At 50.7% G+C, this 24,787-nt stretch overlaps 5 protein-coding genes across 5 annotated transcripts; 2 read left to right on the forward strand and 3 right to left on the reverse strand.

Moving 5' to 3' along the window:
• Positions 1–351: 351 nt before the first annotated feature.
• Positions 352–16,618, forward strand: ALTATR162_LOCUS1697 (uncharacterized protein; the record flags this gene model as incomplete). The annotated part of the gene is made up of 4 exons (XM_043309295.1): positions 352–1,014; positions 1,065–1,623; positions 1,909–16,424; positions 16,484–16,618. 4 exons carry the CDS (start codon positions 352–354, stop codon positions 16,616–16,618), a joined length of 15,873 nt encoding a protein of 5,290 aa, XP_043165230.1.
• Positions 16,619–17,817: 1,199 nt separating this feature from the next.
• On the reverse strand, positions 17,818–19,100 carry ALTATR162_LOCUS1698 (uncharacterized protein; the record flags this gene model as incomplete). The annotated part of the gene is made up of 2 exons (XM_043309296.1): positions 17,818–18,183; positions 18,240–19,100. 2 exons carry the CDS (start codon positions 19,098–19,100, stop codon positions 17,818–17,820), a joined length of 1,227 nt encoding a protein of 408 aa, XP_043165231.1.
• A 1,102-nt stretch (positions 19,101–20,202) lies between these two features.
• Positions 20,203–20,949, reverse strand: ALTATR162_LOCUS1699 (uncharacterized protein; the record flags this gene model as incomplete). Its single annotated transcript, XM_043309297.1, has 4 exons — positions 20,203–20,378; positions 20,440–20,819; positions 20,863–20,872; positions 20,934–20,949. The coding sequence occupies 4 exons, from the start codon at positions 20,947–20,949 to the stop codon at positions 20,203–20,205; spliced, it is 582 nt and encodes a 193-aa protein (XP_043165232.1).
• Positions 20,950–21,784: 835 nt separating this feature from the next.
• On the reverse strand, positions 21,785–23,092 carry ALTATR162_LOCUS1700 (uncharacterized protein; the record flags this gene model as incomplete). Its single annotated transcript, XM_043309298.1, has 1 exon — positions 21,785–23,092. The coding sequence occupies one exon, from the start codon at positions 23,090–23,092 to the stop codon at positions 21,785–21,787; it is 1,308 nt and encodes a 435-aa protein (XP_043165233.1).
• An 838-nt stretch (positions 23,093–23,930) lies between these two features.
• Positions 23,931–24,728, forward strand: ALTATR162_LOCUS1701 (uncharacterized protein; the record flags this gene model as incomplete). Its single annotated transcript, XM_043309299.1, has 1 exon — positions 23,931–24,728. The coding sequence occupies one exon, from the start codon at positions 23,931–23,933 to the stop codon at positions 24,726–24,728; it is 798 nt and encodes a 265-aa protein (XP_043165234.1).
• Between the last annotated feature and the right edge of the window lie 59 nt (positions 24,729–24,787).

The following is a 24,787-nucleotide window of genomic DNA, read 5'->3' on the forward strand; positions in this document are numbered from 1 at the left end:
AGGTCGCCTGCTGCCTGCGCTTAACAACAGAGCACTGCACACTTCGTGATTAAGCTTCGAACGCGCTACCCAAGCACAGAGTGTTAGAACCCGTTCTCACGTGCACCAGCCTCGTGTGTACTGGCTTCAAGGTACTTGAAGCCCTTCAACCAATCACCGTGCTGCAGTTTCTCATCACAGCAACTTGCGACAAGCATCGCATTCTGCAAATTTCCGTTCAGCAATAACGAGTGCATCTATTGCAGTTCTTTTCTCTGAAAATTCATAAACGTATCGCTAGGAACGACAACGGCTCGAATTCCCTACCAGTGAACATTGCCATTAGCCACACTATCTAATATTCTACACGACATGATCCAAGAAAACGGCGCAAACCAACGATTATCGGTACTTAATGAGCGACCTTCGATTCTGAGCGGACCTGACCTCCTCCACGAGCTTGTGCGGCCATTTGATTATGACGCAAGTGCTATCGATTTCCTGGAACATGGATCGAAAAGGCGGAAGTTCTCCTACAGGAATCTACATCTTCTGAGCGATGTCTTGGCTGGTAGAATTACTGAAAGACTGGCAAGGCTTGAAAGTGCCTCGTCTATCATCCCGGTGTTTCTGCCACAGTCTCCGGAACTATACATAGCCCTATTGGCCGTTTTGAAGGCAGGAAAAGCGTTTTGTCCTCTTAATCTCGACACACCTACAGAACGACTAAAGTTTATTCTCGATGATATATCCCCTGACCTTTTCATCACGTTCTCGACCTTCGATGAAGGTATACGGACAGCCGTCAACACCGAAGTGGTTTTCGTGGACAAGGAACTCTGCGATCGTGAGGATCACCTGATTGTCGAAATACCAAGGCCGAGTACCAAGGATCTAGCCTACGTGCTGTATACTTCTGGCTCTACCGGCAAGCCCAAGGCTGTGAGCGTGTCGCACCACGCAGTCACCCAAAGTCTATTGGCTCATAACCGCCACATTCCTGACTTCGCCCGTTTTCTTCAGTTTGCAGCTCCTGTAAGTGCACATGTGTAATTGCATCTCGCTCCGTACTAACATAGTGCAAGACCTTCGATGTTTCCATATTTGAGATTTTCTTTCCGTGGTTCCGAGGGCGGACGTTGGTTGGCAGTACACGTGCGCAGATGCTCGATGACCTTCCAGGAACCATCAACAACCTCGAAATCGATGCAGTTGAACTCACACCAACAGTTGTAAGCAATCTTCTTAAGGGCAGATCGAGCGTGCCTGGTTTGAAATTGCTACTCACCATTGGTGAGATGCTTACCCAACATGTTATCGATGAGTATGGTGGCGACGAAACGAAGGAGAGTATACTGTGGGCCATGTACGGACCGACTGAAGCCTCGATTCACTGCACGTTGCAGCCACAGTTCTCGACATGCTCACCGATTAGTACGATAGGTCGTCCCTTGGATACTGTTTCGGCTTTTATTATCACGCCTCCGACCGGAGATCTGCCCTTGATGCCAATCGAGATTCTCAGAACCGGGGAGGTTGGTGAGCTCGCTGTCGGGGGACCTCAAGTTGCTGAAGAATATTTGAATCGCCCAGACCTCACTTCTGCGTCGTTCGTCGAACACCCAGAGTATGGTCGTCTATATCGTACCGGTGATCGTGCAAGAATCAACCACCATGGGGTCTTGGAATGCTTAGGCCGCGTCGTTGCTGGTCAGGTAAAACTGAGAGGGCAGCGGGTTGAGCTCGGCGAGATCGAACAGGCTATCATGAGGATACCGAGGTGTCGTACAGCGACAGTGATGATCGTTCAGGAGTCTTTGGTCGCGTTTTGCGCTGCTGATTCGCATGAAGTCACACGCGTAGATGTGCTCAATATGTGTAGCCATTGGCTTCCGGCTTTCATGGTTCCATCAGACGTTTGCTTCATAGATACCATGCCACAACTCCCATCGGGGAAGATCGACAAAGACTCTCTCGCAAGAGAGTACCTCCGCAAGGCCAACTCTAATGGAACGCATTCGTCTACCACCATCACCCCGGGCGATCCTGTAAGCCGGTCCATCCTGAGTATCGTTAGGCACCATATCTCTCAAGATCCTGATTTAGATTTGGGTTTTGCTTTCGCTAGGATGGATTCTCTTCAATCTATCCGCATAGCATCTGGGCTACGCCGAGAGGGATTCGAGCTGGGAGCAATGGATGTACTATCAGCTCAAACATTGACAGATCTCATCGCGATATGTAGAAAGTCTACAACAGCCACTAGTCTACATGGCTCCACGAAAGACTCTCCAAGGTCACTCGTCTACATGGAGATCCCTCAGCTGGAGCGGTGGCGTAGCGATATCGCTTGCGTAATACCTTGTACTCCGTTACAGGAAGCTATGCTTGTGGAGACAATGTCTAGACCTACTGCTTACTGCAACTGGATCGAGGTCGAACTTTCAGTTTCGCGGACGTATGAAGACATTCAAGACGCCATACACTATTTGGCCAGCAAAACCGAGGTCTTACGTACCGGTTTCTATGCGCAGTCGCAACATTCTGGAACCTTTTCTCAAATCATTTGGAAAGAACTACTGGCCTCGCAAATCCAGGAGGTGGACTGCTTCTCTATGCTTTACACACTGCAGTCTGAGGAAGACTTCCTGCGACCGTTTCACGCGCAAATAATGACAATCTCTGAACGACCTCATATATTGTTCCGCATGCATCATGCTTTATACGACGGCTGGTCCTTCGATCTGTTGCTACATGACCTCGATACACGATTGCGTAATGAGGAAACTGCGTTACGACCACAGTTCCGTGAAGTAGTCCAATATTTATCCCAAGTGAAGCCCGAAGATCATCAGGCATCTAGAAGCTACTGGACTAGTCTCCTCAACGGCTACCTTCCGAATTCGCTTCCCAACTACCACGGGAGGCTTGTTGGCGATCGAGTTACACGTCACTTTACTGGGCTATCTACTATCGATCGGTCCCAGCTCTTTCAGCGCGCTCATGAAATGGCTATCAACCCTCAGGTCTACTTCCAAGCTGCTATTGCATACGTGCTTAGTCTTTACAGCGGTACAGCCGACGTACTTTTTGGCAACGTTACATCTGGGCGGACTATCCCTGTAGCCGGTGTGGAGGGTATCATCGGTCCTTGCATCGCAACTATTCCCTTCCGCATAGACCTCGACAACGCTCACAGCACTCATGAACTTTTGCGTTTGACTCAAGCGTTAAATCGAGAAAGTCTGAAGCACAGCATTATCCCCTTGCGCGAGATAGCAAGGGCAGGCAATATACGACCTGGAACACGGCTTTTTGACGTCTTGTTCGTATGGCAACAATCAATAGCCTCGGATTCAAACTCGACACTTGCCGCCAGAGTCATCGATAGCGCGGACGATCTTGAATTCAGACTCACACTTGAGTTCGAACCACGCGAAGATGACATATCGTTTCGCGCCACCTACGATGCATCAAATTTCCCAGAGCAACAGATAAAATGTTTGTCGCGCCAGATCGATGAAGTAGTGGGACTATTATTAGCAAGAACTGATCACGACGTCGATAAGATGAAATGGTGCTTCACCACGCCTTCTTTGTCAATCGCCAATCCTACGCCTCGGCAGCGACCTATCGAGCGTAGTCCTGCTTATGCAGTGGAACAATGGGCTCTGATGGATCCCGGAAGGCCGGCTGTCAAATTCGCCCGTGTTATACGTGGTGGTGTGGAAGTCGAAAAGGTAGCGACCTACAAGATGCTGAACTCCCACGCTAACCAGTTTGCCCGCGTACTTGCTAAGCATGGAGTTGGCAACGATCAATTAGTCTGCATCATGATGGAGAAGTCGATCGATCTTTATGTCTGCATCCTTGCTGTTCTCAAGCTCGGCTGCGGATACTTACCGCTCGTTCCTGATACACCAATCGAGAGAGTCAAGACCATCTTGCATGACGCGCGAGTCAAGGTCTGTGTCTCCGACTCCTCGACTTCACTTGATATCCGAAAGAATCTTCGAGTCGATCTGATAGACTTCAACGCCAGCCAGCTTTCAGACTACTCTGATCAAAACTTGAACGTGCCGTACGACGGACAGCATCTTGCCTACGCTGTGTTCACTTCTGGCAGCACCGGAACACCCAAGGGGGTTCTCGTTACCCAAGATAACCTCATGAGCAATCTGCAGTATCTTTCGACCATATACCCTATCTCCGCGGAATCCTGCCTGCTCCAGTCCTGCTCACAGGCATTTGATGTCAGTGTCTTTGAGATATACTTCTCCTGGTACGTTGGCATATGTTTGTGCACAGCGAAGAAAGATGATCTGTTCCATGACTTTGAGGCTGCGATTAATCGCCTGGGTGTCACACATCTAAGTCTGACACCAACAGTCGCGGCATTAGTGAATCCGGAGAATGTGCCGAGAGTCGAGTTTCTGGTGACTGCGGGAGAAGCTTTGACAGAACATGTTCGAAGAACGTGGGCAGGTAAAGGCTTATACCAAGGGTACGGTCCTTCCGAAACCACAAACATATGCACCGTTCGAGCAGCGGTCACTCCAGACGATCTCATCAACAACATCGGCATGCCTTTCACCAATACTTCAGCCTTCGTGCTTGATCCCGAGAGCGAGGCTATTCTCCCCCGCGGCGCGGTAGGAGAACTTTGCTTTGGAGGGTACCAGGTCTTCCGTGGTTATCTGAACCGTCCAGAACTGAACGCCGCAAAAATCATCAATCATCCCCTCTACGGGAGGTTATACAGATCAGGTGATATGGGCATCCTGTTACCTGATAGATCCATACTCTCCAGGGGTCGTTCGGACGATCAGGTTAAGATTCGTGGTCAGCGTGTCGAGCTTGGCGAGATCACATCAGTCATGCTCGATCACCGATCAGTGCAAGACTGTGTCACTCTTCTTTTACCGCGTCCCAACAATGCGCAAACACTCGTTATTTTCTGGGTACCCACCACAGCCGTATCTGACTGTTTCCAACGCTTAGAACTCACGGAGTTCGAACCGACGAAGTTGGATCTATTCGATCTGTTATCGCGTCGCTTGCCACCTTATATGGTTCCCTCCTATCTCATTCCCATCTCACGCCTCCCAATGACGATGCAGGCCAAGATTGACAAACGCCTCCTCCAAAGCTTGTTTTCGAATCTATCGGAAGACCAATTGGAACTTACCATGCAACCAACCGACAGCGACGAAGAGCCGGAAACGTCATCGTTGTGGGAGAAAAACGTAGCCCATGTTCTTGCGCAGACACTCGGCATATCATCGGAAGACCTTCGGCGGACTTCATCATTCTTCAACATGGGTCTGGATTCCGTGTCAGCTATACGTTTTTGTAATAGACTTCGAAAACTAGACTTAGGCGACTTTACCGTTTCTACGGTGTTGAAGAACTCGTCAATCGCTCGACTAGCATCTGCTCACGATCTGCACTCACGCTCACCAGTGCGAGAAACGACCAAGCCCCCTACCATCAACCTAGATAACTTCCTCAATCCAGGCGAAGTGTCTCGAATTCTTGCGCGTTATGATAAAAGCGAATTTCAGGTGGCAAGGCTACTACCTTGTACACCACTTCAAGAAGCAATGTTGTCGAGCGGTGAATCGTTCGCAGGCTCGGCGTACTGCAATACGATGGTTTTCGACGTCAAAGGAGACGTTTCGCGGCTGCAAAACTGCTGGTTGAGCATAGTCCAGCGACATGAGATTCTTCGTACTTGTTTCGTTGCCACTGAAGACCCATCGTTCGCATTTACGCAAGTTGTTCTACGCGATACCGGCTTGAACTGGCACTTCCATGGCTTTATAGACAAGGTGCCATCACATATGGACAGCGTTATCTCCGACCTCCTTCGAGCCGAGAAGCCTCCGGTCTACTTTGCCTTGGCTCAGGATGGAACGTCCACGAAGTTGCTATTTAGTTGCCATCATGCGCTCTACGATGGCATTGCCATCACCACGCTCCTTAAGGAGATACAAGACTTGTATCTGGGCTACAAGCTGCCACCGCCAGTTTCTCACGATATGTACCTGCAGCACATGCTTCATCAGGATTATGCAGAGGGCGATCAATACTGGGCCGCTCTATTAGGGGGCCTTGAGCCTACTCTTTTCCCTAACCTCACCGGTAACAACTCGAGAGCTCTTGGAAAATCCGCATCCTCATCAAGACGTCTACAACTACCGCTCGACAACATACGGAGAGCATGTCAAAACACATCGGTGTCATTACTGGCGGTAGTACAGGCCGCTTGGGCAAAACTGCTGCACTTCTACACGGGTGAGAACGATATCTGCTTCGGCAATGTTGTCAGTGGGCGCGGCATTGCCGGAGATGGCCTCGAGCGCATCGTCGCTCCTTGCTTTAACACTTTGCCCGTTCGCGTCAACTTCGATTCCCAACAGTCCAATGACGCTTTGATACGCCAGATACATACTCTCAGTATTGAGTCGCTTGCTCACCAGCTGACTCCGCTTCGACGCATACAGAACATGGTACTCCAAGAGGGCGGTCGTCTTTTTGACACTCTTGTGATACTTCAGCAGCCGAGAGCACCTTTGGATTCTTCCATTTGGACACTTGAACAAGACCTGGGCGATATGGATCTACCCGTGGTATGCGAGATCGTTCAAGATCCGACCGCGAACACATTGGAGCTAGTCCTACACTACCAAACGTCACTACTATCCAAAGCGGAGGCTCTATTGGTTTTGGAGACTTACGATGCCTGCCTGTCATCGTTGATTGCGTCTCCCGATGCAACATCTATCGACATCACAAAGTTGCCAGTTCATCTCCGAGCGGAGTCCAACATAGATTTTGAGCGGTTCCAAACTGGAACAGCCTTGCTACATTCTGGTTTCGAGCTTATGGCGGCGTCGCACCCAGAACGTGTAGCGCTAGACTTCTTGCTTCCGGATGGCGGGAGGACGACTTGGTCTTTCAAGACTCTGAACGAAAATGCAAACATCATTGCGCATACGCTCATTGGAGAAGGAGTTGGACCTGAAGACGTTGTCCCTATTCATATACCAAAGAGTCCACAGTTCTATGCAAGCATACTGGGAGTTCTTAAAGCTGGAGCCGCTTTTGCACCGGTACATCCCAGTCTACCCAAAGCACGTAGAAAGGTCATGCTCCAAGAGTTGAAGCCAAAGCTCGTGCTTTGCTCTGATAATTCGATACTTCCCAAAGATCTAACCGAGGCGATCATTGTCAACATTCAGGCTGTTGCACCCACACTGCATAGCAATCCTGTCGTTCCTAGTCTAAGGGACTCGAACCTAGCCTACTGCCTCTTTACATCTGGCTCCACGGGTGTACCGAAAGCGGTCAGCATGGAACATCGCGCTCCAATCCAAACTATCCTGAGCTCCAAATCTCGCGTCCCTTGGAGTTCATCGTCGCGACTGCTACAATATGCGGCTGTGACGTTTGATATGTGCTACTACGATTGTTTCCTGGCCTGGACCTTCGGTTTCACCCTTTGTACCGCGGAACAGAATGATTTGTTGAACGATCTACCTAAAGTCATCAACTCTCTGCAGGTCGACTTGCTCGACCTTACACCTTCAGTTGCAGTATCACTCAAGAGGGCGGATATACCGAGCGTCAAGTGGCTGTACTGTATCGGAGAAGCCATGTCGTCCACCATCGCAGAGGAATGGGGAAGTGCATGTGTCAACTCGTATGGACCTACTGAAACTGCCTTCTGCACGACTATAAGCCCTATCTCAAGCGATGCAAGCACGTCGGTCATTGGCAAGCCCTTCCCAACGACGACCTTCGCCATCTTCTCATCTCAAGGTGACTCGCCTTTGCCTGTGCTAAGTACCGGTGAACTCTATATTGGAGGTGCACAACTCGCGCGAGGCTACTTCGGCAAACCTGGTCTTACAAGCGAGCGATTTGTCACCTATCACAGCCAGCGGTTCTACAAAAGTGGCGACATGGTACGAATGCTGAGCGATGGCAACTTCGAATTCGTGGGACGCACGGACGATCAAGTGAAGATTCGTGGGCTCAGAGTAGAGCTTGGCGAGATCAACCACGTCATTCAGAATATCCATCCAGACATCGCTTTTGTGACCACCCAGATCCTTAAGAGGAGTGAGACGGGCAAAGAGCAGCTTGTATCTTTCCTAGTCTCGCATGGCAAGATCGAGAAGAGGAGACTTTTCGAGCTGCAGCGAGAGCTTAAGAAGACTGCAAGCAACCGCCTACCGTCTTACATGGTTCCCCAGTTCTTTCTTTTCGTCGAAGATATACCGAGATCAATGGCTGGGAAGATTGACAAGAGAGCATTGGCGAACATATTCCAAGACCATGCGGGTGCCGATCTCCTTACCAATGGGTTTCGACATGAATTGGATCATCGATGGACTAAGACAGAGACTGATGTTCGAGACACTTTTGCGCTACTGTCCGATACTTCACAGGATGATATTGCTCCAGGAACCTCGATCTACCAACTCGGCCTTGACAGTATCAGCGCAGTGCAAGTCGCAGCTGCACTCCGGAAACAAGGTTATCGTGTAAATGCCACTGATGTTCTAAAGCATACCACGTGTGCCGATCTTGCAGAGTTTATAGATCAGGCGAGCCCATCCGATGTGTCTACAAATTCACAATTTGACTTCGCTGCTTTCGAACACAAATATAGGACGCAGGTACTGAGCGATAACAACATCCCGGATAGCGATGTCTTAGCCCTTCGCCCCTGTACTCCGCTCCAAAACGGCATGGTATCGCAGTTCTTGGCTAAAGAAGGAGCTGTATATATGAACTCCCTTCGCCTGCAATTGGAATTGGATGTGGACATCGATAGACTTAAGAAGGCGTGGACCCTGACAATGGAACGCCACAGCGTACTGAGAGCCGGATTTGCTCATGTCAAGGATCCGCTTCACCCATTTGCTATGATTGAATACACTTCCAAATCCGTCGACTTGCCGTGGTCTGTCACCTCAAACACTACTTCCGATTCAATCGATCAATGGGTCCAGCAGCTACAGCACGCATCTCTGAAAAAGCTGCACTCGCCAGCTTGGGCATTGCGCATCGTTGAGGAAAAGGGGTACTATGCTCTTGACCTGGCCATTCTACATGCTCTTTTCGACGCGCAAAGTCTCCAATCCATCTTCAATGACGTTGCTGCTGCATATCTGGATCAGCCTTTACCGTCACCAAGACCTATCGACGCAGCCATCGGCAGCATCCTTCAGTTTAGCGGTACAAACACCGCCGATCGAAAGATATTCTGGGCTGGCCTTGGGAAGGCTACAAACACATGTCGCTTTCCTAACCTTGCACCTTTGAGATACAGTCCAAGCTCTCCATTAGTTTACACGCGCCAATCCGCAAAACCACTTCGTGTCCTAGAAGACGGATGTCGCAATGCAAACATCACCATGCAGACTGCAGGTATTGCGAGTTGGCTTTCCTTGTTGAGCGCTTACACTGGAGAAAGCTCAGTAACATGCGGAGTTGTGCTATCCGGTCGAATCTTCGAAGGGGCAGAAGATGCTGTTTTCCCGTGCATCAACACTGTACCAGTGGCATGCACGATATTGAGTGATAAAGTCGCATTCCTTGACAGAATCATGGAGCTGAATACCGAGATCCAGCAATATCAGTTCACACCGCTCAAGGAGATCCAGACGTTGATGGGCTTTCCGAACGAACCACTTTTCGACACAATATTTGCCTATCAGAAGTTTCCTGGTCTTACAGAGGCTAGTACTCTATGGAAAGTGGTCGACGAAAGAGCGGCCATCGAGTACCCGGTTTCGATAGAGCTGGAGCCGGTAGATGGACGCCTAGAGTATCGACTCACGTTCTTACCGCATATAATACCAAAAGAACAGGCCAAACTGATCCTTGATCAGCTAGATCATTTGATCGAGAGTTATACTTCGACCAGCCCTGCAGTCGAGACCCGCTGTACGGAGCAGCTCTACTCTATCACGCCCGCTAAGGAGTCTGAGTTACCGTCTAATGCTAAGCTACTACACGAACTGGTCGAGCATACTGCGATTGAATACCCTAAGCGCATTGCATTTGAGTTCGTGTCAGTGAATGATAAAGGGCAGCGGGTTGTTGAGCAATGGACCTATGCTGAGCTGGATGCAGAAGGGAACAGAGTTGCTCGCTTACTCACCTCTTACGGGGTTCAGTCAGGTAGCCTGATTGGTGTGTGTTTCGACAAATGTCCGGAAGCATCTTTCGCCATGCTGGGGATACTGAAGGCTGGCTGCGGCTTTGTCGCTGTCGATCCCAGCGCACCTGCTGCACGTCAGACTTATATCGTTGAGGATTCGCGGGCTCAAGCTGTTGTATCTTTGTCTTCTCAAGCTGCCAAGTTTGAGGGGACCATCAGTGTGCCTGTACTGAAGCTCGACGAGATCGACTGGCGTTCGCTATCTGGCTCTGCGCTTTCGTACAACAACGAGATAAACCCTCAGGACCGTAGCTACTGCTTATATACTTCTGGCACTACGGGCACACCCAAAGGCTGCGAACTGACCCATGAAAATGCGGTGCAGGCGCTTCTTGCCTTCCAGCGTTTGTTCGCTGGACATTGGGATGAAAATTCGCGATGGCTTCAGTTTGCCTCATTCCACTTCGATGTTTCAGTACTTGAGCAGTATTGGAGCTGGTCTGTTGGCATCTGCGTGGTTTCAGCACATCGGGACCTCATCTTCGAAGATCTGGCGAAGTCTATTTCTGATCTCAACGTTACCCACATTGATCTGACGCCTAGTCTTGCCCAGATCCTCCACCCGGATGAAGTACCCAGCCTTTGTAAGGGTGTCTTCATCACTGGTGGCGAGAGTCTGAAACAAGAGATTCTCGATGTGTGGGGTCCAAAGGCTGTCATCTATAACGGGTATGGGCCAACAGAAGCAACGATAGGATGCACAATGTACCCACGCGTTCCGGCCAACGGCAAACCCTCGAATATTGGTCCTCAGTTCGACAATGTCGGATCTTTAGTCCTTCACGCAGGTTCCGACGCCCCAGTTCTACGAGGTGGTGTTGGTGAACTCTGCGTCTCAGGCAAACTCGTTGGCAAAGGCTACCTCAATCGTCCTCAGCTAACTGCGGAGCGCTTCCCTTATCTAGAGCGTTTCAACGAGCGTGTATATCGGACTGGTGATCTAGTTAGAGTACTGCACGACGGCACATTCGACTTCCTGGGACGTGCAGACGATCAGGTGAAGTTGCGTGGTCAACGCCTCGAGGTGGCTGAAATCAACTCGGTCATTAAACAGTCCAGCAAGACGATTTCTGATGTTGCAACACTAGTACTGAAGCATCCAAAGCAGCAGAAAGAGCAACTGGTGGCTTTCTTGGTGTGTGGCAAACTCTCCAGGGCTCAACTTCAGGTCCGACTGGACGATGTCGAAGGGATGGCGAGTGCGAAGGAAGCTTGTCACGAGAGGCTTCCTCCATACATGGTCCCCACGCACTTTGTTCCTCTCACTGCAATGCCACTGAACATCAACAACAAGGCAGACGCTAAGAAGCTAAAAGAGCTTTACGAAGCACTTTCCTCTCGCGAACTGCAGGTGATATCAGCCAACACAATCGACCGAGACGAATCCTGGTCAAAACATGATGAGAAGCTCCGTCATGTACTCTCTCGAACACTGGACGTGAGCGAGGAGTCTATTGGCAAGGATACCAGCTTATATGAGCTAGGTATGGACTCAATTTCTGTGATCGGAGTATCGCGTACACTCAAGCAGGTCGGCTTCGAAACCGCCAGTGCATCTTTAGTAATGCGCTGTCCTACCATTCGTCGTCTTGCGAAAGCCTTCAACGCTGGCAGTCCTGTCAATCGAGGCCATGGATCTTTTCTCGCAGCACAACAAGCTATCCACGCAGTTCAACATCGCTACAAACATTCCATCGCACAGTCACTATCGATCGAATCTAGTAGGATCGACATTGTCGCGCCATGTACTCCTTTGCAACAAGGTATGATTGCGAGGACTTTGGAAAGCGATAACGGGTTGTATTTCAACACCTTCCAATTCCGGTTACATGACAGCATCAACGAACAGAAACTCCAAGCGGCATGGGAAAGCGTGCATACTTTAACCCCGATACTGCGCACGGTCTTCGTCAACACAGAAGAAGGTTATGTGCAAGCAGTTCTTGGTGGCGTCCCTTTTCATGGAATAACGCGAACCTCAGCCGCAGACCAACATCTTGCCGAGCACACTGAAAATTTGCGACACAGCTGGCTGGAGCTCAACAAATCCCAGCTCATACATCCCTTTGAGCTGCGTCTTGTCGCTACCCCAACGCAGAAGCTGCTGGTCATACATATCTTCCATGCACTCTACGACGGCAACAGTATCGAATTAATCTTCCAAGCTGTATGGAACTACTACAACGACAAGGACCCGAAGTCTGCCGCACCTGCCTTCCATACTGCACTCGCCTATGGCCCGCTGAACGTCGCAGACGGAGCGAAGAAGTTTTGGCAAGATCATCTGACTCAGAGGTCTTCTCCTTTACCCGCTGTTTCCAGCGAGTCAACCAAAAGGGCTGTCGTGGTTACCCGTATACTACATGCATTGACAGACTTTGATTCTGTAAGACGTCAACTCAACGTTACGGCGCAAGCCGTCGCTCAAGCTTGCTGGCTGTTCGTACTTCAAGAGCATATCAGAGGTCCTGTGACGGCTGGAATTATCGTTTCTGGACGTAGCATTGACCTAGAAGGTGCAGATCTCATCATAGGCCCGATGTTCAATACCATCCCATATCAGCATCGCGCTCAACACTGCGAATCTTGGGCATCGATTATCAAGAGAGTGCATGACTTCAACGTTGAAGCTCATCCCTATCAGCACACGCCACTAAGAGACGTCATGAAGTGGTGCAAGAGAACTCCGAATCAACCGCTGTTTGACAATCTCTTTGCATACCAAATCACACAAGGAGACGAAGAGTGGGCAAGGAACGATGTTTGGGAGATCCTAGATGATGACACTGTCGCTGATTATCCTTTGGCTTTGGAAGTCGAGCAGAAGACGGGCGACGTGTTCAAACTGACCTTGGTCGCTCAAGGTCATGTCTCAGATGGAAGTTTAGCGAATGAGCTTCTAGATCGATTCGAGGCAGCATTGCGACAGGTCTTGCAAGATCCGTCTTCTATACCGGAATCGAATGCTGAAGTGAACGGTGTAGTAGAAAACGGAGCTATCTTGGAAACGGAAGCGATCCACGATGCTGGTGACACGACCAGCTTCGAATGGACCAGCGACGCGATCAAAATCAGGGAAGAGATCGCTGATCTATCCGGTCTGGAACTCGAGGGTATTAACGAAGCTACTTCTATCTTTGAGCTCGGGCTCGACAGCATCGATGCTATCAAGCTATCTTCAAAGCTCAAGAAACGTGGAGTGAATATTCCCGTAAGTGGCATCACGCGCGGATTGACCATCGCGAAAATAGCACAGCATATCTCAGCCAGGGAAACACCAGGCAAAGAGTCTACGAAATCAGACCTTGACCCCTACAAGCAGTCAATGAGAAGACACCTCGAACAGCATGCGTTTGATACGGCCGATGTCGAAGAGGTGCTTCCCCTTACACCATTACAAGAAGCTATGGTGGCTGAGATGGTTGCATCAGAATACACAAGATACTACAATCACGATGTGCTCAGGGTGCATTCTTGGGTCGATATTGAGAAGCTTCGAGACGCTTGGTTTGCAGTCATTACGGCCTCACCGATCCTACGAACTGGTTTTGTGGAGATAGATGATCCGGAAATCGACGGTTCTTTCGCACAGATTGTCTACCAAAGGTGTTATAATTTCTGGTCTCACCTCAAGTTGGAGGATACTCCTGACTTCACATCGGTGTTCGATGAACTTCGACATGATGCCGTACGAAGTTCGCTTTCGACACCTACATTCCGCCTTAGCTTCATCGAGACTCCCGATCATCGCTACCTTGTTCTTTCAATCGGACACGCCCTTTACGATGGATGGTCTCTTAGCTTGCTGCACGCCGACGTGTACCGAGCATACCAGAATCAATTCATTTCTCGACCCGGCTATGAACGTTCGTTGGCAGACATCATCGCGACGTCCGGATCTGCTTCTGCAGGCTTCTGGCAAGACTATCTCTCAGATGCGAAGCAGAGCTTCTTCCCTCGACGATCAGACGCTTCTAGCGGAATCGGCAGCTACGTTCATCGTCACGAGCAAAACAGTGTAGTGCGGGTAGACAAGCTCCAGGCTTTTGCGAGGAGAAGCAATGTGTCATTGCAAACCATTGGTCAATCAGTCTTTGCTCTCGTCTCAGCATTCTATACCCAGAGTTTAGATATTACTTTCGGGTCCGTACTTTCCGGAAGGGACGACGATGAACGGTCTCAGCTGTTGTTTCCGACTATGAACACAGTGGCAATCCGGGCAATTCTGCACGGATCTGGGACGGATATGCTGCGTTACGTACAAGAAAACTTCATGAACATCAAACAGTGGCAGCACTACCCCTTGCGGAAAGCTTTGTCCGCGGCTGGTGTCGATGGCAGATTGTTTGGGGGTCTATTCATTTATCAGAAGGGCTTGGAACAAGAGCAGGGCGGGGAAGAAAAGCTCTACACGAGCATTAAGGGCCATAGCGACGTCGAATATCCGGTGTGTGTAGAGATGGAAGTGGTGAACGAGATGTTGGTCTGGCGTTGTGCGGTCAAAGAGGAGGTTCTCGACAGAGAAGGATCGAAGCAGCTATTGGATCGAATGGACGACGTGCTCCAGTATTTGATGAACAGACCAAAGGTGCCTGTCATCGAGGCTACCGCAAAGGGCACATCGATATGTGGCTTGCCGGCTTTCACTAGAGAACCATCTCGTACGATCAGTAGTTCCGAGAAAGTCGACGACAAGGACACTAGGGATCCAACAAGCACAGAAACAGCTCGCCAAATCCGCGAAAAGCTAGCTTCAGTATCGAAGATACCCCAAGATGAAATCAAGAGCGACATGACTATCTTCCACATGGGACTAGACTCTATCAGTGCGATCAAAGTATCTTCTCTTCTCCGCAAACAGGGCATCATTCTGAGCGTTGGTGAGATGCTTCGAGCTGGTACGATCGAGAAGATGGCGAGCATTGTGGATACGCGTATGACACGGAATCCAGACAACAATACCGATCTTGATAAAATCATTCAAGAAGCTCTCCAAGGTCTAGACAAAGCAGGAATCTTGGACCGAGCTTGTGTCGAAAATTCAAGTGTCACCAAAATTCTGCCAGTTACCGCCGGACAGCTCTACATGCTGTCGATGTGGCTAAACTCCAAAGGTAGCAACTTCTATGCGGAGTTTACTTATGAGATCCATGGCTTTATGGAATTCGTCGATCTCAAAAAATCATGGCAAGCCCTGGTAGCGATAAGTCCAGTTCTGCAGACTTTCTTCGCATCATCTGGCAATGAACGAATGCCATACGTAGCGATCGTATCGAAAGATGCAAAAGGCTCTGTCACAGATGTCACTGGCGATGAGCATGACAACTTCGGCAAACATATGCAAGGTATTGCTACTACACAGCCATGGGTGCACCTCTTCGCCTCGCAAACGGCGAACGGCTGGGCGTTGAAGCTCAATATCCACCATGCGCTATACGACGGTGTTAGCCTACCTTTCATGATGCAACAGTTTCAAGCTATCTGCAATGGTGCCACAACTCCTCTATCAAACGATGCATTCGTCCATGTTGTCGCTAGCGGGTGCACAGCATCGGCGATAAGGGAGAAGCGGGCCTTCTGGACGAGATATCTCGCGAACTTGTCCCAAAACCGGCTGCTTCAGCCTTCCAAGAGCCCAGAAACGAGGACAGAGATTTTTATCCCAGGCTTGCTGGTGACCTCGAAACTGGAGGCTATCGCTCGTCAACATGGTGTTTCAGTGCAATCAATTTTCCTCGCTGCGTACGCAAAGATCCACACCACAAACTCAGCCAGCAGAAACGACGAGGACGTGGTCATCGGAGTCTACCTTGCGAATCGCTCGCTACCTATCAATGGTATAGCAACTGCGGTTGTACCTGCAGTCAATTTACTACCACTACGCGTCAAGACGCCACTCGGTCGAAACCTTGCAGAACTAGCTGGCGATATCCAACGCGATCTTCGAGACATCAGTAACCCAGCGAATGCTTCTGCAAGTCTTTTCGAGATCAGCGAATGGACTGGTATCAAGGTCGATACATTCGTCAACTTCCTGTCTCTGCCGGATACACAAGAGATGGAGGGAGATGCTCAGACTGAGGAGGGCATCACAATCAAACCGATCCAATACTGGCAGGAATCGGTCAGTAAGGTATCGAAAGCTGAGAATCGTAGCTCTGAGGTACCTGCCGAGCTTGTGAATGAGCGCGTTAATGGAGCGTACTTGGTAAGTTGACATGAGTGATAAGCTACAGTTGGATTGAGCAGAAACTAACCAATGCACAGCATGCTATCGATGTCGAGGCCACAATACGAAATGGCGCCCTGGACATAGGCATCTTCGCACCAACTGAAATGATGAGCCTACAAGATGGCGAGGAGCTGGCACGAGATCTAAAGAAACAACTCGAAGAGCTGTGAGAGTATATTTCCTTCTGCTAGTCCCTGGGATTGAAGAACGACAGGCGTCCCGTCTCCTTTCAACCGCTTGCTTTCCACGGTGTTCGGTCGGGTCTGCTACACCTTTTTTTTATTTATTTTCTTAATCTTTATCTGTAGCGTATATAGACCTTCCACAATACAACTCCACTCAAACTGCCTTGCCATGTTTCTATCTACCTCCCCAGCCGCCCAAACACCCCACTCAGCGTCAAAACTCTCATTGTCCAAAGCAACACTGTAATTGCCACGTTCCCCACCATGACTTCGTTATAGCGATCAAAGTTCCAAAACACCTCGCTCCCCATGCCGACATAGTTCACAAACATGTGCCCCATATCCCCGCACGCCAGTATCATCAAGTAGTACCGTGTAGTGCGTACATCGTGTGTGATGGCTGTGCAGAGGATATTCAGGGCGGCGAGCATCAGGAAGAGGCTGCCAAGGGAGTAGGCGAGGAGTATGGCAGTAGGAGGCGGAGGCGTGGAAGAGAGGGAAACGGGGAGTTGGCGCTCCGTGAAGGAGATGGGGTCTGAGAAGGCGGCATGGGCGCCTAGGAGCTCCGATACTGAGAATTATTAGCTGTAAACGTTTGGAGTCGGTGGAGGACGTGTCCACGGTGCTATGGGACATGTCTGGGTGCTGTCGCATGGTGTTAGAGGAGAGGGAGAGAGAGAGAGGGCTTACTGGGCTCTAGATAAGTAAACACCAAGGCGGGCCAGAAGGGCAGGCTTGTTCCCAGCGCCATGATAGAGCTTATCAGGCACTTTGGAGTTTACACAGGAGCTGAGATCGACCGTGACTTGCCGACACGTCGTCGCGCGGTTTCCTTGTATGACGCGCCATGGCTCAACACACGCGGGCAGATGTTCGGAATCCGTTCGGGATGATTCCGAGACATTTCGGCAGAACAAGGCTTCACGCTTGAATGAGACCCAATAGTGTTTGATACAGCTTGTTATTAAATTGACTTTATACTATACATATTATGGTATTCCCAGAGCTCAATGACGCCTCGCTATCATAATCGTGAAATCGAAGTCGTCAGCTTGGCATACCCAATAAACGCCCTACTCGAGTTCCCCTAGTATTATCACAACTGCACATCAAGCTATGCGGCAGCTGCGCAACCCTATCTACAAGCTGAGATCTTTGAGGTGCTCACCAGGCTAAGCTGTAGTTTAGACCATCTGCTCACCATGTCTGTCAGCACCGACAGGCTTCCTCTGCACACGGCTCGAGGTGCTGCCGTGGTGGCCATGAGCAGGGCCATCGGGGTGCGGCATCATGGTACCTCTAGGACCATCTGCAGCATCGAATGGTGCACCTCCCCAGGATGTTCCCTCAATTGTACCCCATCCAGCCTTGCGGGTGAAGACAGTGTCGTGGAATCCATCGAAAGAGCTTGGGCCGGCTCCATAGACGAAGGGAGCATGACGCATAAGCGGGATATGGTTGAAGCGGAAGTCCCAGACCGAGGCGTAAGTCATGCGGTAGGCGCTAAAGGCCATCAGAGTGCCAATGACTGCTCCGGCAAGGATGTCGTACTGGGCATTTGTTAGCAATGATCTAGATATCTGAAGTGACAGTTGTGAAGACTCACCCAGTTGTGGTACTCGTCAATGGTCAGGGCACCGCCGATCAAGCAGGCTCCAAGGATAGGTGCGTAAAGAGCGATGAGCTTCCACATAGCTGGGTGATGGTTGGAGAAGACCTTCAACTTGGCATTGAGGTATAGGTACAGGTAGACAAATCCAGCAAAGGCAGCCGTGGTGTGGCCAGAGGGCATAGACTCGAGACTGTCGTTGATCTCCTTCCTGTCACCCGTGCAGATGCTACGGTCGAACATGATCTGGCGATATCCGTTGGCGACGTTACCATAGGCGCTACCAGCTTCGACACCATTGTCATTGGTGCCGACGGTAGAGAGAATGTTGGCAGGAATGACAGGCTTGCAAACAGCGAGGAAGTGAGGGCGCAGACCGCCAATGAGCCACTTGACGAAGACTTGGAAGACAGCCGCGGTGATCAAGGCGTAGAGCAGTCCGATGGTGGCGTTGTTGATATCCCAGAAGCTGCGAGCACGGATCTGAACGATCAGGAACACAGCGAACGGGATGAAGAAAGCCATGAGAGCAGCAGCCCAGATCGGGACAATTTCGTTGCGCATAGGGTAAGCGAACTGGGGATAGACAATCTCTCCATCTTGGAAGATGATGGGGAAGCTACGGCTCGGAGCTGGGTCAGCGAAGTAAACACCAAGACCAACAGCACCCATGAGAGCCATAGTCAGAATGTCGAGCCAAGTAGCCTTGAGCCATGATCCAAAGCCAGGCCTGCTGTTGTAAGACGCCGACCCGCCTTTGGAAGAACGCCTGGGTCTAGTTCGCTTCTCGTGAGCACCAGTTGCCGTTGTAGTGTCTGCGGCAACAGGTGTCGTGTTGCGCTTGTTGAAGAAACCCATGTTCGTGGATGGTGAGGTTTATTGTCGAGAACAGCTTGGTGAGGTGCTGGAGTGAGGTATCTATATGGAGTGCTGATGACGTATTGTTGTCTTTGTTGTGATGGTTTGTTCCGGAAAGAGGAGGCAGCAAACCGCGTAGCGTGCCAGCAAAGCAAGCAGCACCTACACTTAGCGGACTGACTGGGCACTCAAAGTGAATGAAGAAGAGGGATAGGCCTTGTGGAAACTGGACAGAGAGGCTTACGATACGTTCCTTATATTCTAGATCAGCCCCAAAAGCCAATTTCCTCACCACACATCGTCACACGGTCACGTATCCTGCCAAACGACATCATTCCTCACATCTCTTCCACCGCATTGGTAAATTACCAGCCACAAACCTGTTGCTAACCCTGCCGTTACCCTCGATCTGGACGGTTGGCGGCATGGTGATGTGGAGGAAATGAAGATCTTAACGCGATTAAGCGACATGAGACAAGGAATCTTGGAAGCTGGCAAAAGCTTGGTTTGCGTAGCCAAAGCTTGGGTTTGCTAGCGGTGGCTCTTGTGTGGCTCGTAAAGTGGCAGTGATGTCAATAAGTGGCTACGCGGCATTTTAACGCCGGATTGACATTCGATCCTTCACGATGTGTGGCGCTGTACCGATGGTGTTGCATAGCCTGAAAATCTTGGTTTTCAACATGTGATGCGCGGATGACCCTATGTGACGTCAGATGCATGCGAGTGCTTACAGTCTGGAACAACCAGTTTTTTAGGGTTTAGCAACGTTTATATCGACATGGAGCACATCAGATACCTTTTGACTGGCGAAGACGGAACATGAGCCTCCCGGTTAAAAAAATCCAGCCTTAGTCAGTGCGCTCGAAGATCTGCCTAGCTCACACATCGCTACGGAGCATAGCAAGAAAAAATATGCTCAATTCAAATACAATCAAATCTGGGTATGACAACGACACGTAACGTGTAAAACACCTTGCACCCAGCCGCTTCAACGCCCTTTACTTCCTCTGGGTATCATCCGCCTTCAATTGTCCCTCAACTATCCTACAACATCTTCCCTCTCCGCTGTATGTGTAGCCAACATGTGCAATCCCCACATGGTCTAAGAGTGAATATGTACCTCGGTGGTTCCGCTGCGATGCCAAGTCGCAAGCAACACACCGCAGCGACCACACTTGTGCTGGACATCCTTGAGCGAATTCATCACATAGGGGATACATCCTAAGCAACAGAGGCAGCACAGACCGAGAGCCCAGGCGTGTGTGGTGTTTCCCGTCTCTGAATGTAGGAGTACCAAGTCAGTGTACGTCTCACATGCAGTTCGTACAGGGACACTTACCGAATGCGACGTTGGTCATGGCACGTTGTCCACACGCGGGACAATCTGCAGGTGCAGGACCGCGGTTTAGGCTTGCAATTGGTGTCGCATTCTGGTAAACGGCTCCGCTTTGTTGCTGGGGAGGCATGCCAGGCTGGGCGCCAGCATGGTCGGGCTGGATGTATGCGCCTTGGGGGTGCTGGGGCGGCGGCGAGCCCGGATGCTGGCCTTGAGGATTTTGCGCGTACATGGCTGGTTGCTGTTGGTATTGTTGCGCGTTGGGATCTTGATGGTAGATGGGTGGGTGACCGGTCATGTCTGGCGACTGAGGGTATTGCTGCATGGGTACTTTAAAACTGTCAGCAAGAGAACCGTGGTGTGTGCGGTATAGAGCTTGAAAGCTACAACGGCGTAGTTGTTCCAAAAAACTATGCGCTTCACAACAGTGTGTTCACTGAGATGCATCAAATCGCGTCGATTTGAAGCGCAAAGGTAAAAGAAAGGCGACTGCTTACCGTTTTGCTTCTCCATTATGAAGATTTGTATCGTCAAAGTCAGCGGGATATGAGATCCAGTTGTCGCGGTGGTGAGAAGATAGCCAGAAACGTCGAATAGTATTGGGACGACGGTTCACAACATGTGAGAACAGTCGTGGCTTTTATCGAATCATTCAGGCGTACCGCATCGCTTGGGTCCATAGCCAAGGGGGCTCACAGCCCTCATTTCGCGTGAAGATCACTCGCCGTTCTCCCCACGTAAGGCTCTTAGCTGATGAACGAGGCCAATGAGCGGTCACAAGCTCCTACACGTAGCATGACTGTATGCACAGCTTGGAGGCGCTTCAGCCTCAGCTGCCTGTATTTGGGATGGGGTGACGGGCGTTGGCGATGAGGGGTGTCAATAGCGTGCCAGGGAATAGCGAGCCAAGGCTGTAATTTCCCGAAGCAGTTTGGTGTTGTGCCAGAACTTGGGGGCCGAGATTTACACCACCTTCATCTTGTGCAAAGTCTTGTGCTGAACGCCTTGCTGACGAGCTGCGCCGCAACGGGCATCGGCATGTATTCTCGCCACATCTGCTTGGCTACATCAATTCAGACACCGTGTTGAAGTATGATGGTATTCACTATATTAGGCGTAAGGCTGTGCAGTCCGCAATAGCCATTAGCACGTGGATACAAGAAATGCATATACTAGCGCTTGGGGGCTTCCTGCAGGCGCCTATTTTTGAAACGAAGTACCGCCGTAGGGCTTGTTTGGCGTCCACCAAGCTTGACGGGATAAAGTATGTGGAGACGAAACCGGTGAGCTAAGTAAGTTGGTAATGTCTCTTTCAATCTCACCGGTTATGCATGGTCTACTTAATGCTTCAGTATCGCGTATCCATGTCGTCCAGATCGACGTCGTCTTCTGACTCTTCACCATTTGAATGCTTCGCGTGACCGATATCGCTCCCGATTAGCAGCTTTTGCTGTTCAGGAGTCAAGTCTACGATAGTGGGCGCGTAATCGCCCAACTCGTCGTCTGCATCTGCGCCGTTTACTTCCATCTCTACCCGCTCGCCGTCCTCTAATTCCAACATACCGCGCTTCAGATACGAACCCTCTGGTTGCCATCCAAACTCCTTCTGCATATAATCCTGCAGGTCGTCCAGCTCGTCTACCAAATCTGCTTTCCATTTTCCGTCAAAGTCGTCGAGAGCTTTGCGGAACTGACCGAAGAGCGGCTTCAAGAAGCCCCCGCCTACGTCGTTCATATCGAACAAGTCACCCTCCATATCGGCACAATGACCAAGCTGTATCCTTAGGCATTTTAGAAAGTCGAGAAACAGATGGGATCGCTGTTTGACTGCTTGCCGGCATGTGAGCAAGAGTCGCAGAAGTCGTTTCCACTGCTCGAGGCAGGAGTTGTTATTAAGCGTCAAGACCATGAGAAAGGTGAACTGTAACTCGCCCAAGATCTCATTCTCTCGACCCCGTAAGTCCCTTGCCTGGCAATGGTTGTCGATAAGGTCTCCGAGGAACCAGGACCGGTCCTGTGCAGCTTCTGTGCGTTCTCTTCCAGTCGCACCTTCTCTCCAGGTCTTTTTGAGATCGATGGGCAAGAATCGCAGCTCCTTCTCCGGATGTAGCATGCTATTGCTAGTCTCTAGGCCCGGTATGTCGTCCAGATCCTGTGTGGCGGAAGATGCGGATGTCAAGTTCCAGTGATCGGGGTTTAGCCCGCATATCCTCGATAACATGGTGGGTGTAACTTGTGATGTAAGTTTGCTCCAATCCGTAGACTCCTCGGACCAGCTTTCTTCAGCTCCAGAATCCCCTTCCTGCACACTTTGGCGATATGGCGTGAGGCCGTCCTTCCATATGCTTCCAAGGTTTGCCTTGTGTCTCAAAACTTCGGCCTGTGAGGTCTCGGCTACGAGGTCTTCGGCGCTCTCGTCCCACTTCTTGACAAAGACTTGTGGCGAGCCTACACCAGGCGAAACATAGAACCATGCACCATGTCTTACAGACAAGGTACTGTCGCTTGCAGTGAAAACGAAATGCAATCCAGGCGGAACGTTCCTGACGCCTCGAAAACGCGGTGATGATGTGAAGGATAGTAGGTCGATGCCGGCGAGTGCTTTTGGCGGCAGGTTTAGCAGTAGTACGCAGTTGTTGATTGTCGAAGGGTCCATTCTGGGGCGGAAGATTTCCTCGAACCAGGTATGTCGTAGAATTTTGAGGAGAGGTTTTTCGCAAAGCTCTACTCGAGCAGGTGAGAATAAATGGGGTATCATAAATTCCAAGAAGGGTAAGACGCGAAAATATTAAAACACGTGAGCGCGGCAGCCTAGCACTGGTTCAGGGTCCAGTCGATTAATGGCTCGGGTCAACAAGGTACAGACGAAGGGAAGTTGAAGGGGAAGAATAAGTTTGAGTGAACGCGCCGCGCCCAGCACTTAAGATTGTGTTGTCGCATGAGTAGCTATCAGGAAACGTGTGGACATCTGATGCCATATACCGGGAAAAGAGCGACCGATATCTCACCGAAACGCGCGCCATACGTCATTGAGTTAGCATGAGGCTCGGCTCGGTATGACGATCTCCCCCGACTCCGCATGAGGTGGAGGGAACTGTCTGATTAATGGGTGTTCCTTGACAAGAAGCGGTCGTGGGCAAGCATCTTGTTGTCTAGATGCGATCTGCGTACGCGACGTCTTGACGATCTACCTCCTCTACCTATCCGGCCCGACCAACTACGAGTAGTGCAACTCTTGAGTCTTTCCTAAGAGACACGGTGCACCCAAGGTGGCAGTTGCAGGTGACACCTGCATTTGCAATCTTTCGCAAGCGTCTCGCCGACGAGCAGTAGCCACGAGCAGTAGCCTCGAGCTATTACTGTGGAACTGGATCGCCCAACAGACCCTGCATCACGTCGACGTTCTGGTCGCGTCCGTCCGAGCTACCAATTCACTAGAAGAAACGCACCAAAGGCGCACGCCCATGCGCACGCACACGAACACGAACACCACCATGGACCGTCGCCGCACCCCAGGCCTCTCCTCGCTCTCCTCACGCGGTTTGCAAAACCACCACTATACGTCCCATGGCGCCACGCTCCGAACCCGCAATGCCGACTCCCTCTCGACCCAGCTCTCCGTCTTTCAATCCCTCCTCCACAACTTCGCCGTCACACACTCCAAGGACATTCGCGCCAATCCCGCATTCCGCGCCGAGTTCGCGCGCATGTGCTCGGCACTCAACATTGACTTCCTCGCATCGTCGTATCACCGAGATGGCAAAGATGGCAAGGCGAGTGCAGGTGGTGGGGAGAGCATCTGGGCACAACTGCTGGGCGGGAGTGTCAACGACTTCTACTTCAACTTGGGCGTCTTGATTGTGGAGGAGTGTCGGGCTACGCGATCCGAGAATGGCGGGCTGATCAGTGTATCGGATCTCAAAGCACGCATATCCAAGTCACAGCGCATAGGCGGAAGCATGCAAGTCAGCGATGACGACATCAAGCGCGCCGTAGACTCGCTCGCTCCACTTGGATCGTGCTTCTCCATTATGAAGATTGGGCACAGAAGCTTGATAAGAAGCGTGCCCAAGGAATTGAACACAGACCAGAGCACCGTGCTGGAAGCCATACAGGTTCTCGGCTACGTCACCGTCTCCATGCTGCAGCTGAACCTCAACTGGGAGAGACCTCGCGCCCATGCTGTCGTCGAGGACCTCATGGCTGACAGTCTGGTATGGGTGGATACACAAGCTGGCGAGAACGAATATTGGAGTCCGGCGTTCCTGACTGCGGCCGACACCAGCTCTTAGTACTCAAAGGCTTGAGATCCACATTTGGCGCGGGAGAAATGACATTATGATACCCGGTG

The sequence above is a fragment of the Alternaria atra genome (genome assembly GCF_907166805.1).
Source record: "Alternaria atra isolate CS162 genome assembly, contig: 21, whole genome shotgun sequence".
NCBI classification, from domain to species: domain Eukaryota; kingdom Fungi; phylum Ascomycota; class Dothideomycetes; order Pleosporales; family Pleosporaceae; genus Alternaria; species Alternaria atra.